The 13,397-nt window shown below is 43.2% G+C and overlaps 1 protein-coding gene across 1 annotated transcript in view; it reads left to right on the top strand.

Annotated features, from left to right (window-relative positions):
- The window catches only part of RBBP4 (RB binding protein 4, chromatin remodeling factor), a 29,602-nt gene that overhangs the window by 14,021 nt on the left and 2,184 nt on the right, over positions 1-13,397 (top strand). The window contains 8 exon segments of the mRNA NM_001246374.1: positions 3,008-3,181; positions 3,522-3,637; positions 3,755-3,915; positions 4,013-4,139; positions 4,267-4,344; positions 7,367-7,443; positions 7,559-7,616; positions 7,708-7,818. Coding sequence (NP_001233303.1) covers positions 3,008-3,181; positions 3,522-3,637; positions 3,755-3,915; positions 4,013-4,139; positions 4,267-4,344; positions 7,367-7,443; positions 7,559-7,616; positions 7,708-7,818 — 902 coding nt within the window.

The raw sequence follows: 13,397 nt of genomic DNA, 5'->3' as shown, positions 1-13,397 counted from the left end.
TCCTTTAGAATCTATCTTGAATTTTTATTTTTAGGTTTTTAGCCTGTGTGAAACATTTTGCTTTTCAAAAGTTATTTTGAAGTTGAAAGTTATCTAATACGCCAGCCATACCACCCATGTATATCTTTGCTTTCTGAAAAGATGTTTGTCCTTCAAAGAATAACACTAGGCCCGGCCCAGTGGCTCTCTCCTGTAATCCCAGCACTTTGGGAGGCTGAAGCGGGTAGATTATCTGATGTCAGGAGTTCAAGACCAGTCTGGCCAACATGATGAAACCCCGTCTCTACTAAAAATGCAAAAATTAGCTGGGCGTCGTGGCACATGGCTGCAGTCCCAGCTACTCGGGGGGCTGAGGCAGGAGAATCGCTTGAACCCAGGAGGCAGAGGTTGCAGTGAGCCGAGATCGTGCCACTACACTCCAGTCTGGGTGACAGAGCAAGACCCTGTCTTTAAAAAAAAAAAAAAAAAAAAAAAGCACTATGTAGCAATGCAATTGACAGAATATTTTTATTTATTTTTAAGTTACTCTCACAGCTTCTTTGCTTTGTGGATAAGGTATTTGATGCTCAGAGAAACTGAAGGCCTTCCCTGAATCACCAAACTAAGTAAGTGACAGAGCCACTTAGGGGCCTGGGTCTGACTCTTACTTTGGAACTTTTGCAACCGTACCATGCTGCCTTCTATTATTCTTTGATCATTAACTACCTTTATTTATATATTGCTTTGCCAAGATTTACATAATCACACATTATATTGTTATATATACTATAATGGTACTTGAGAGAACTCTCTAAGTGCACATAGTAGTCATGTGTGAATAAAAAATGTTTTCATCTAGTTGTTGCCTACCTGGTTTATTTCAACCAGGGACTTTGGTTGGCATGTGTAAGTGGGTGTAGCAAAATGGAACTGGCTGCTGTGGCTCTGTTTTTCCTCACTGAAATAAAAGAAACACTGTAAGGAGAAGATAAACGGCATGATGGTATTTCAGAACATTCATCCCAAGCTAGAGCTTCATACAAGCAATGCAAGAAGGGCACTTTAGTGTTTAGCACACTGTGTACTTAATATTCATTATAGTAGTAGTATTGGTTTTATTTATTCAGCATACTTATTCAGCACACTTTGAAATTTGAAAACTTTATTTTTTTTTTTGAGATGGAGTCTTGCTCTGTGACCCAGGCTGGAGTGCAGTGGCACGATCTTGGCTCACTGCAACCTCTGCCTCCCAGGTTCAAGCAATTCTCCTGTCTCAGCCTCCCCAGTAGCTGGGGACTACAGGCGCCTGCCACGACGCCCAGCTAATTTTTGTATTTTTAGTAGAGACGGGGTTTTACCATATCGGTCAGGCTGGTCTCGAACTCCTGACCTCAGGTGATCTGCCCGCTTCAGCCTCCCAAAGTGCTGGGATTACAGGCGTGAGCCACTGCACCTGGCTGAAAACTTTATTAAGATCTGTTTTTGAAGTATGTGGGCGAAGGATTACCCAGGTGCCGAGGCAAGAGACTGAAGGCACAAACTGTTTCAGTATAATAAAGAAAATAGTTAGAATAAGAGTAGTTAAAATACAAAGTAGATATAGAGATGATCATGGACATTATCAATCATTAGTATAAACATTATTAATCATCAACTTTTAATATTACTCTTTGTTGTATTACTAATAGAACCAAGGAATAACTGGCAGGTATAGGATGAGGTGCTGAAGGGACATTGTGAGAAGTGACCTAGAAGGCAAGAGGTGAGCCCTCTGTCACGCCCGCATAAGGGCCACTTGAGGGCTCCTTGGCAAGCGGTAACACCATTGCCTGGGAAAGTACCCATTACTTAGCAGACTGTGAAAGGGAGCCTCCCTTCCCTTGGAGTCAGGGAACACTCTGCTCCACCAACCAGCTTCTTGTGGGAGGTTGGATATTATCCAGGCCTGCCCACAGTCATCCGGAGGCCTAAACCCCTCCTTGTGGTGCTGTGCTTCAGTGGTCATGCTCCTTGTCCACTTTCATGTTCCTCCCGTACTCCTGATTCCTCTTTGAAGTTCCTAGAAGATAGCAGTAGAAAAAATAGTGAAAGTCTTAAAGTCTTTGATCCTTCTGATAAGTGCATAGAAGAAAACGCTGACGTATGCTGCCTTACCTCTCTGCTTCAGCTGCCTAAAAGGGAAGGGCCCCTGTCCCATGATCATGTGACTTGCTTGACCTTATCAATCACTTGGACGACTCATCCTCCTTACCCCGCCCCCTTGTCTTGTATGCAATAAATATCAGCGCACCCAGCCATTTGGGGCCACTGCTGGTCTCTGCGTCTTGGTGGTAGTGGTCCCCCAGGCTCAGCTGTTTTCTCTTTATCTCTTTTGTCTTGTGTCTTTATTTCTTATGATCTCTCGTCTCCGCACACGGGGAGAACACCCGCTAAGCCCCGTAGGGCTGGACCCTACATCAGTAGAATTCTAGTTTTCCTTAATTTCAGATAGTAATATAATACAGCCATCCCTCAGAATCCGTGGGGAATTGTTTCCAAGACCTCCTTTGGATACCAAAATTCACAGATGCTGAAGTCTCTGATACAGCATGGCATAATGTTTACACATAACCTATGCAGATCTTCTCATATACTTTAAAATGTCTCCAGATTACCTATAATATCTAATATAATGTAAATGTTATATAAATAGACTGTATTGTTCAGGGGATAATGATGAGGGGGAAATCTGTACATGTTCAATACATATGCAATGTTTTTCTGAATATTTTCAATTAATGGTTAGTTGAATTCATGGATAAAGAACCCACTGATATGGAGAGCTGACTGTATTTCTTATTAGTTATTTAACTACCTGGAGTCACAGGGGTAGGAAAGCACTTTATAGTGCTAGCAAATGTATAGATTACATCTAGTATTATGCCAGTTTGTTGCTAAGGAAAAAAAATCCTTTCCTGTGTTCTTATACTCTGGGTAACCTCTAGAGTAGCTCTTGTTTTGTCCTCATTTGCAATTAATTTATTCACAGAATTTGGAGGTTTTGGTTCAGTTAGTGGAAAAATTGAAATAGAAATCAAGATCAACCATGAAGGAGAAGTAAACAGGGCCCGTTATATGCCCCAGAACCCTTGTATCATCGCAACAAAGACTCCTTCCAGTGATGTTCTTGTCTTTGACTATACAAAACATCCTTCTAAACCAGGTACGTGCCCTTTTCTATTCAAATACAAATGAGTCACTATAGAAACACATGGTTCCACTCACTGTGAGTTTAATTGCATGTTACTCTGTGTAATTTAACATCTTGTGATTTGTATTGATATGTGTATATTTTTCTTCATTTTGCCTCCATGAAAAAATAATGCTTTTTTACATAGAACAAAATACTGGTGCTGTTTAAGCATTATCTATTTGATCATAACGGTTCCTATATCATTTATAAATGTTAAGAGCTTTAGACATCTTGACCAAAATTCCATTATGCTCAGTAGGCCCAGAGAGCCAGTGGACTGGGTAGTCTTGATGTGTCTGTCACTTTGCAGATCCTTCTGGAGAGTGCAACCCAGACTTGCGTCTCCGTGGACATCAGAAGGAAGGCTATGGGCTTTCTTGGAACCCAAATCTCAGTGGGCACTTACTTAGTGCTTCAGATGACCACGTGTGTATACTTCCCATTTTGAAGCAAATCTGGGCTAGTTACCAGTTGGTTTCTTTTTTGGGGTGTGTGGGGAGGTGAGAATCTTCCTTTTATATAATGGTTAATTTTACATTTAAGACCATCTGCCTGTGGGACATCAGTGCCGTTCCAAAGGAGGGAAAAGTGGTAGATGCGAAGACCATCTTTACAGGGCATACGGCAGTAGTAGAAGATGTTTCCTGGCATCTACTCCATGAGTCTCTGTTTGGGTCAGTTGCTGATGATCAGAAACTTATGATGTGAGTAGAATCCATTCAGAGTTTCTAAATATCTTGTCTAAGTTTTATGTTTAGTCACCATCTCAAGGTTTTTTTCCTTTTTTTTTTTTCACTGAAGTTGGGATACTCGTTCAAACAATACTTCCAAACCAAGCCACTCAGTTGATGCTCACACTGCTGAAGTGAACTGCCTTTCTTTCAATCCTTATAGTGAGTTCATTCTTGCCACAGGATCAGCTGACAAGGTCAGTTTCGTTTATTTTAATAGAAAACATAATTTCTCTAGGTTTTTTTGAATTGCAGAGATATTTTACTTACAATATTTTTTTTTCTTAAAAAATTGATTGCTCTTGCTTTTCTTTTTGTACATAGACTGTTGCCTTGTGGGATCTGAGAAATCTGAAACTTAAGTTGCATTCCTTTGAGTCACATAAGGATGAAATATTCCAGGTAAGAGAAACTTGTTTGTTTTAAGAAAAACCTGCTGGGCGCGGTCGCTCACACCTGTAATCCCAGCACTTTGGGAGGCTGAAGCGGGCGGATCACAAGGTCAGGAGATCGAGACCATCCTGGCTAACACGGTGAAACCCTGTCTCTACTAAAAATATAAAAAATTAGCCGGGCATGGTGGCGGATGCCCGTAGTCCCAGCTACTCGGGAGGCTGAGGCAGGAGAATGGCATGAAACCCGGGAGGCAGAGTTTGCAGTGAGCCGAGATTGTGCCACTGCACTCTAGCCTGGGCGACAGAACGAGAGTCCGTCTCAAAAAAAAAGAAAAAAGAAAAACCTGGATGTATGAGTGGGCACACATGTGCTTTATGCCGTTGCTAAAAATAGAAATCTATATGCCTATGCTACTTTCTGTGGGAATTGTTTTTTCTTTGTTATTTCTATACTTTCTCAAACTGGTTATTGACCACTTACATTCTTCAGATATTAAGAAAACTAGGCCAGGTATGGTAGCTTATGCCTGTAATCCCAGCACTTTAGGAGGCTGAGATGGGTGGATTACTTGAGGCCAGGAGTTTGAGACCAGCCTGGCCAACCCTGTCTCTTTATTTTTTAATAAAAATTTACAAAGAAAGGAAAACTAGTGCCTGATTATTTTTTCAGCCTTGTTTCTGACACTTAGTGATCTCTTCCCTTTTTCCAATATATTCTTCATCCTTCATTACATGCCACATGTGTTGATTTCTCAACCCAAGCCTCAACCTCTGGCTCCATATTTTCTACCTCATCAGTTTAAACCCATTTATGCCTAGTGTTCCATTATTGGAACGCTAAGCATGTGGGAGTTTATATCCTGCTCAAGATTATCGCCCAGGTCTGATTGCAAAAATTAAAAAAAGAAATAATCATTGCACTATGTTCAAAGCTTGTTGCTAGGGCACTATGAGAGATTACGTTATGTAGCCTTTGCTATCAAAGAGCCCCCAATTTTTTTTATTTTTTTTTTAATTAATTAATTTTTTTGAGACGGCATTTTGCTCTTGTTGGCCAGGCTGGAGTGCAATGGTGCAGTCTCGGCTCACTGCAACCTCCACTTCCCAGGCTAAAGCGATTCTCCTGCCTCAGCCTCCCAAGTAGCTGGGATTACAGGCGTGCACCACCATGCCTGGCTAATTTTTGTATATTTAGTAGAGACGGGGTTTCACCATATTGGCCAGTCTGGTCTCGAACTCCTGACCTCAGGTGATCCCACCTGCCTCAACCTCCCAAAGTGCTGGGATTACAGGCGTAAGCCACCACGCCCAGCCGAGCCCAAAATTTTATAGTGAGGGAGGGCTTGTTTAGAAATTACTATAATAAAAGATTTTGTCAAGTGTTATGAACCTGAGGGTGGTAAAGATTAATTCTGGTGTGTGAAGGTGGCGTCTGAACTGGGCTTTAGGTGAGCCATACTCCTACATACTTAGTCTCTTATTTTCTACTTTTCAGCCCACCTTGGTGAACATTTTATCCTTACCCTATCTCTTTGCTTTGCTTGTGACGGTGTTCTTGCCTGGACAGAATCCAAATTCTTCCTTAATTGCTGGTCACTAATGCCCTCTTTTTCTGTACCTTAAGGCTAGGTAGCACTTTTACCATATTTGTTAACAAACTCTGATTGTTGGATATATAGTGGTAAATTTTTTGTCTGACTCTTTGATAAAATTATTGCATGGAGTCATTTTTAATCAGACTTATATGTAATACAGAACTCATAGTAAATACTTGGGAACATAGTTATTGTATATGTCATCTGTACTTTAGTTCTTAGGTCAGAATTGGATTGCATTTGGGTAGAGGCCAGAATTAGCAAATAAGAATAGACAAGATGTAGGCTGGGCACGATGGCCCATGCCTGTAATCTCAGCGCTTTGGGAGGCCGAGGCGGGTGGATCATGAGGTCAGGAGTTTGAGACCACCCTGACCAACATGGTGAAACCTCGTCTCTAATAAAAATACAAAAATTAGCCAGGCATGGTGGTGCACGCCTGTAATCCCAGCTACTTAAGAGGCTGAGGCAGGAGAATCGCTTGAACATGGGAGGAGGAGATTGCAGTGAACTGAGATCACCCCACAAGAACAGACAAGATGTGATGTTTCCAAAGATAAAATGATGCTGGGCACATGGCACACACCTCCAGCTACGCAGGAGGTTGAGGCAGCGAGATCCCTTGAGCCCAAGAGTTCACGTCCAGCCTAGAAGCAATATAGCGAGGCCTCATCTCTTTTTTTTTTTGATACCAGCCTAACCCCATCTCTACACAAATACAAAAATTAGCCGGCCGTGGTGGCGGACACCTGTAATCCCAGCTACCTGGGAGGCTGAGGTGGGAGAGTCGCTTGAACCTGGGAGGTGGAGGTTTCAGTGAGCTGAGATCCTGCCATTGTACTCCAGCCTGGGTGACAGAGCAAGACTTCCGTCTCAAGAAAAAGTGTGCAAGGGGGTGCTGTGGGAATGGAACAAAAGCTTATATCCTGGGTCTAGAAATGTCTAGTAATGGGTTGTTTTTGTAAACATTTTTTTTTTGTTTTTCTTTTTGTTTGTTTTTGAGAGAGTCTGTCACCCAGGCTGGAGAGCAGTGGCACGATCTCAGCTCACTGCAACCTCTGCCTCCTGGGTTCAAGCAATCCTCCTGCCTCAGCCTCCCGAGTAGCTGGGATTACAGGCGCCTGCCACCACACCCAGCTAATTTTTGTATTTTTAGTAGAGACAGTGTTTCACCATGTTGGTTAGGCTGGTCTTGAACTCCTGACCTCATGTGATCCACCTGCCTCCCAAAGTGCTGGGATTACAGGCGTGAGCCAACCGCGCCTGCCCATAAAATAAATTCTTTAGCTCTTAATTTTAACTGTAACGTGTATAATACCTTGACTTCCTCTTCCCTTTTATTTACAAAATTTTTAAATTGTTAAATATTTTGTGAATTTTTTCCCTTTATTTTCTAATTCGTGGCTTTGCTCTTTTCTTCATTCCTATGTGTAGGTTCAGTGGTCACCTCACAATGAGACTATTTTAGCTTCCAGTGGTACTGATCGCAGACTGAATGTCTGGGATTTAAGGTAATTCTTGTATTCATTCCTCTCTCTACATAATTATTTCCTTTATTTACACTTTGCAAAGGTAGTTACTAAGGGTAAATCTGTTTTAACTTTTAAAATTATGCTTTTGTACTAGTAAAATTGGAGAGGAACAATCCCCAGAAGATGCAGAAGACGGACCACCAGAGTTGTTGGTATGTTAAAAGCATTGGACAGTACTGAAATAGTCTGTAATTTAATGTCCTCTATCTGCATTTCACCTCTTTGTTTTCTTCCCTCTTTCAGTTTATTCATGGTGGTCATACTGCCAAGATATCTGATTTCTCCTGGAATCCCAATGAACCTTGGGTGATCTGTTCTGTATCAGAAGACAATATCATGCAAGTGTGGCAAATGGTAAGGGTTTAGTCATTTATTTTGGGGAGGTGAAATAAGTGAGACATAGAATCAATTTACATTTGTATATTTTATGATTACAGCTACCATCTCTGTTCATTTTACTCCCAGGTGTGATTTTAAGACTTGTCTATACATTATCATTTTCAGCTGCCTGCTCTTGACTGTATTTGGTCATACCACTGGTATTTTAAACTCTGCTAAACAAAACTGACCCTCTCTCCCACTTCTCCTTTTCCCTCCTCCTCCTTTCTTTCTTTTTGTATGACTCCAACATTTTCCTAGCTAACCAGACTTGAAAACTCAAGAATTTTCCATGTCTGTTTACCTCTAGTTCTAGTTCACTTCCAGATTTCATACCCTCTATCTGCGGTGTTTCTCCCATCTTTCCTTATCATCTTACAAGTACAAATTTACATACCCAAAGGAGGTATATCATATCACAGCATCAAATACTACTATTTCTCCATGAAAGCTGTCTAGATTTCAAAAATGTTCCCTATCTCTACCTCAAAGAATGTGAACACCCTCCTTAAATTTTCTTTTTTTTTTTTTTTTTTTTTTTTTGAGATGGTCTCTCACTTTTTCACCCAGGCTGGAGTGCAATGGTGCAATCTCGGCTCACTGCAACTTCCACCTCCCAGGTTCAATCGATTCTCCTGCCTCAGCCTTCTGAGTAGCTGGGACTATAGGTGCGTACCACCATGCCTGGCTAATTTTTTTGTATTTTCAGTAGAGACGGTTTCACTATGTTGGCCAGGCTGGTCTCAAACTCCTGACCTTGTGATCCGCCCACCTCGACCTCCCAGAGTGCTGGGATTGCAGGCATGAGCCACCGCGCCTGGCCTCTTAAATTTTCAAAGCACTTCAATTTAATAAAAATAACTGTGGTGTCTCATACATTAATATTTTTAAAATAGTTATATTCGGCCGAGCACGTTGGCTCACGCCTGTAATCCCAGTACTCTGGGAGGCCGAGGCGGGTGGATCACGAGGTCAGGAGATCGAGACCATCCTGGCTAACACAGTGAAACCCCATCTGTACTAAAAATACAAAAAAAAATTAGCCGGGCGTGGTGGCGGGCGCCTGTAGTCCCAGCTCCTCAGGAGGCTGAGGCAGGAAAATGGCGTGAACCCGGGAGGCGGAGCTTGCATTGAGCCAAGATTGCGTCACTGCACTCTGGCCTGGGCGACAGAGCGAGACTCCGTCTCAATTAAAATATATATATATATGTGTGTGTATATATATATATATATATTTTCCAGAGATAGGTGGTGGTTATGGTTAATGCAGTGTGAGTGTACTTAATGCCACTGAACTGTACACTTAAAATGGCTAAGCTGATAAGTTTTATGTTGTATGGAGTTTGCGACAATTTGGAGGTGGAAGACAGTTTCTTGCTCTGTTGTTCAGGCTACAGTGCAGTGGTGCGATTACAGCTCACTGCAGCCTCCAATTCCTGGGCTCAAGACATCCTCCTACCTCAGCCTCCCTAGTAACTGGGACCACAGGTGTGCATCACCAGCCCTGGTTAATTTTTAAAATTTTTTGTAGAGATGGGGTTTGCCATGTTGGCCAGTCTGGTCTTGAACTTGTGAGCTCAAGCGATTTGCCCACCTCCCGGAGTGCTGGGATTACACATGTGAGGCTGCCCCCCCCCCTCCCCCGCCGCTTTTTTTTGTTTTTAAAGAAGTGCGTAACTTGGTGGTTGTCTGGTAAAGGAAAAGAATTCAGGAGAAACTTGGTGTCTCTCAGAGTAGATCTAGTACCAGGAATTAAGTTCCAGGGAATAGTTTTTGACTCATCATGAGGAGAGGGAGGATGTTTTCATCAGTACTTTCTTATTTTTTATTTCTTTATTTTTTTTTTTAATTTTTTTTTTTTCTGAGACAGAGTCTCACTGCCTCACCCAGGCTGGAGTTCAGTAGAGCAATCTCAGCTCACTGCAACCTCTGCCTCCCAGGTTCAAGCAATTCTCCTGCCTCAGCCTGCTGAGTAGCTAGGATTACAGGCATGCACCACCATGCCCGGCTAGTTTTTTTGTTGTTGTTTTTTATTTAGTAGAGACGGGGTTTCACCATGTTGGTCAGGGTGGTCTCGATCTCCTGACCTCATGATCCGCCCTCTTTGGCCTCCCAAAGTACTGGAATTACAGACGTGAGCCACCGTGCCCGGCATTTTTATTTTTGAGACAGAGTTTTGTTCTTGTTTTCCAGCCTGGAGTGCAATGGTGCGATCTTGGCTCTCTGCAACCTCCGCCTCCTGGGTTCAAGCGATTCTCCTGCCTCAGCCTCCCGAGTAGCTGGGATTACAGGCATGCACCACCACGCCTGGCTAAATTTTTGTAATTTTTTTTAGTAGAGACTGGGTTTCTCCATGTTGGTCAGGCTGGCCTCGAACTCCTGACCTCAGGTGATCTGCCTGCCTCGGCCTCCCAAAGTGCTGGAATTACAGGCGTGAGCCACCGCGCCTGGCGGAATAGCACTATTAATTGAAGACAGAAATAAAATAAGTTTGTGACCTGCCAGATTAACAGATTGTACTACATCCATACTTTTTTTCTTTTACCTCCAAATACCATCACAACATCCATACTTTGTAATATTACTTATCAAAAAGAAGGATGGGCCAGGTGCGGTGGCTCACGCCTGTACTCCCAGCACTTTGGGAGGCCGAGGCGGGTGGATCACAAGATCAGGAGATTGAGACCATCCTGGCTAACACGGTGAAACCCCAACTCTACTAAAAATACAAAAAATTAGCCGGGCGTGGTGGCGGGCGCCTGTAGTCCCAGCTACTCGGGAGGCTGAGGCAGGAGAATGGCGTGAACCCGGGAGGCAGGACTTGCAGTGAGCCGAGATCGTGCCACTGCACTCTAGCCTGGGTGACAGGGCGAGACTCTGTCTCAAAAAAAATAATAAAAATAAATTTAAAAAGTACGATTAGGGGCTGTGCTCAGTGGCTCACACCTGTAATCCAAATACTTTGGGAGGCCAAAGCCGGAGGATCACTTGAGCCCAGAAGTTCTAGACTAGCCTGGGCAATAAAGTGAGACCGTGTCTCTACCAAAACAAAATTAGCCAGGCTTGGTGGTACGTGCCTGTGATCCCAGCTACTTGGGAGGCCGAGGCAGGAGGATACCTTGAATCCAGCGGGTAGAGGCTGCTGTGAGACATGGTGTCATGTGCCTTTAGTCCCTGCTCTTTGGGAGGCCGTGACAGAAGGATCCCTTGAGGCCAGGAGTTTGAGGCTACAGTGGGCTGTGATCACACCACTGCACTCCAGCCTAGATGACATAGCGAGACCCTGTCTCTAAAGGAAGAAAAGAAAGAAGTACGGTTAGGGTTATAAGATATTCATGACATGCTGTTAAAGGGGAAGCACAGACTGAAGAATAGCATAATGGTATTCCTCATATTAAAATTTTGTGTATCTAGTCTATATTTAGAAAGCTGATTACTGGCCAGGTGTGGTGGCTCACGCCTGTAATTCCAACACTTTGGGAGGCCGAGGTGGGCAGATCACCTGAGGTCGGTAGTTTGAGACCAGCCTGGTCAACATAGTGAAACCCCGTCTCTACTAAAAAATAAATACAAAAATTAGCCAGGCATGGTGGCGGGCACCTGTAATCCCAGCTACTTGGGAGGCTGAGGCAGGAGACTTGCTTGAACCCAGGAGGCGGAGGAGTTGCGGTGAGCCAAGATCGCACCATTGCACTCGAACATGGGCAACAAGAGCAAAACTCCATCTCAAAAAAAAAAAAAAGAAAAAGAAAAGCTGTTTGCTAAAATGTGCTTGGTACCTAGTTCTTGGTTTCTTTAGACCTTTCTGTATTATAATTTTTTTACAAAAAAGATGTGTAACTTGAAAACAGAAAATTCACCTCACTCTTTTTGTAATAAATCCCTTCAATATTAATACAGAAACTTAATAGCTGGGCATGATGGCACGTACCTGTAGTCCCAGTTCCTTGGGAGGCTGAAGTGGGAGGCTAGCGTGATCCCAGGAGGCAGAGGTTGCAGTGAGCTAAGATGGTGCCACTGCACTCCAGCCTGGGTGACAGAGCGAGACCCTGTCTCAAAAAAAAAATACTGAAGAATTCAAGGTTAAACTAGATCCCTGCAAGGCCATCACCTCCATTCCAAGTTGTTACTTTATTTGGTGTTTTTAGCATTGTAATAGAGTAAGTAAATATTTGGTCTTTGTCCCAGTTCTTGGCACAGAGCTCTCCAAAAACACTCGGAGTTTACAGAGTGCTAGGAGTGTCTTTGTCGTTCCTAGTGATCCACTTTGGACCACACCTGAGTTTGTTCTACTGTGAGGTGACTTTGGTGGGGCCCCTAGATAGCCTCATAGTTGGTTTAGTCAGAAAGGCCAATCACTTGATTTGAGGGTTAAAACTTGTCGGCCCACTTGCCAACCTTGGGGTTGCAGGGCCAGAGATTGAACTCTATAAAAACTCCTAATTTGATGTGCTTCTGGGTTGGTGAACAACTCGACATACTGGGTGGGTAGCATGCCCAGAGACTTGATGGAAGCTCTGCAGCCCCTCCCCACCTTGCCCTATGCATCTCTTCCATGTGGTTCCTCAGTTGTATCCTTTATTTAAAAAAACAAAACAAAACAAAACAAAAAACAGTAATAGTAAAAAGCTTTCTTGGGTTCTGTGAGTCATTCCATCAAATTATCAGACCTGAGGAGGCAGTAGTGGGAACCCTGAAATTTGTAGTCAAGTGGGATAGAAGTGTGCAGGTAGCCTGGGACCAGCAAATTGCAAGTGGCTTCTGAAGTAAGGACAGTCTTCTCCAAAGCTAACTTCAGATAGTGTCAGAATAGGATTGAGTTGTTGTACACCCAGTTGGTGTCCTAAGAAAGGGTACCCCACATTTGGTGTTAGAAGTAACGTCAGAAAGCATCACACAATTGTATGTATTCTTTTCTCTGGGGTCAGATCACAAGCTCTTTGAAGGTAAGACTATCCTGTCCTCTGCAGTACCTATCATAGTGATATGTGCATGGTAGGTGCTAAGAGCAGTAAATTTTGCTCCTGTGAAAGTGGTTCCTGTATTTTAAGATTATGCCGTTGGATACAGGTATTCTGTCAAGCAGTAGAAGTAGAGTTTATTCTATACAAGAACAGTTTTTCTCTTCAATATATAGAGATTCGGAACATATTGTTTTGGAAGTTTTAAGTGTGCAGTTCAGCAGTCTTCAGTGTATTTACAGTTGTGCAACCATCAACCACAGTCAATTTGAGAACATTTTCATCATCTGAAAAAGAAACCCTGTACCCATTAGCCATCATTTCCTATTTTTTCTCATAGTCCCCCAGCCCTAGGCAGCCACCAAGCTATGGATTTGCCTGTTTTGGACCCCTGTTTTTTTTAGACGAAGTCTTGCCCCCCAGGCTGGAGTGCAGTGGTGTGATCTTGGCTCACTGCAACCTCCGCCTCCTGGGTTCAAGCGATTCTCCTGCCTTAGTCTCCCAAATAGCTGGGATTACCGGCGCCTGTCACCATGCCTGGCTAATTTTTATATTTTTAGTAGAGACAGCGTTTCACCATGTTGGCCAGACTGG

This window comes from Pan troglodytes, chromosome 1, assembly GCF_028858775.2.
Source record: "Pan troglodytes isolate AG18354 chromosome 1, NHGRI_mPanTro3-v2.0_pri, whole genome shotgun sequence".
NCBI classification, from domain to species: domain Eukaryota; kingdom Metazoa; phylum Chordata; class Mammalia; order Primates; family Hominidae; genus Pan; species Pan troglodytes.
Note: the sequence above shows the minus strand (reverse complement) of the source record. Positions and strands in the feature narration are given on the sequence as shown.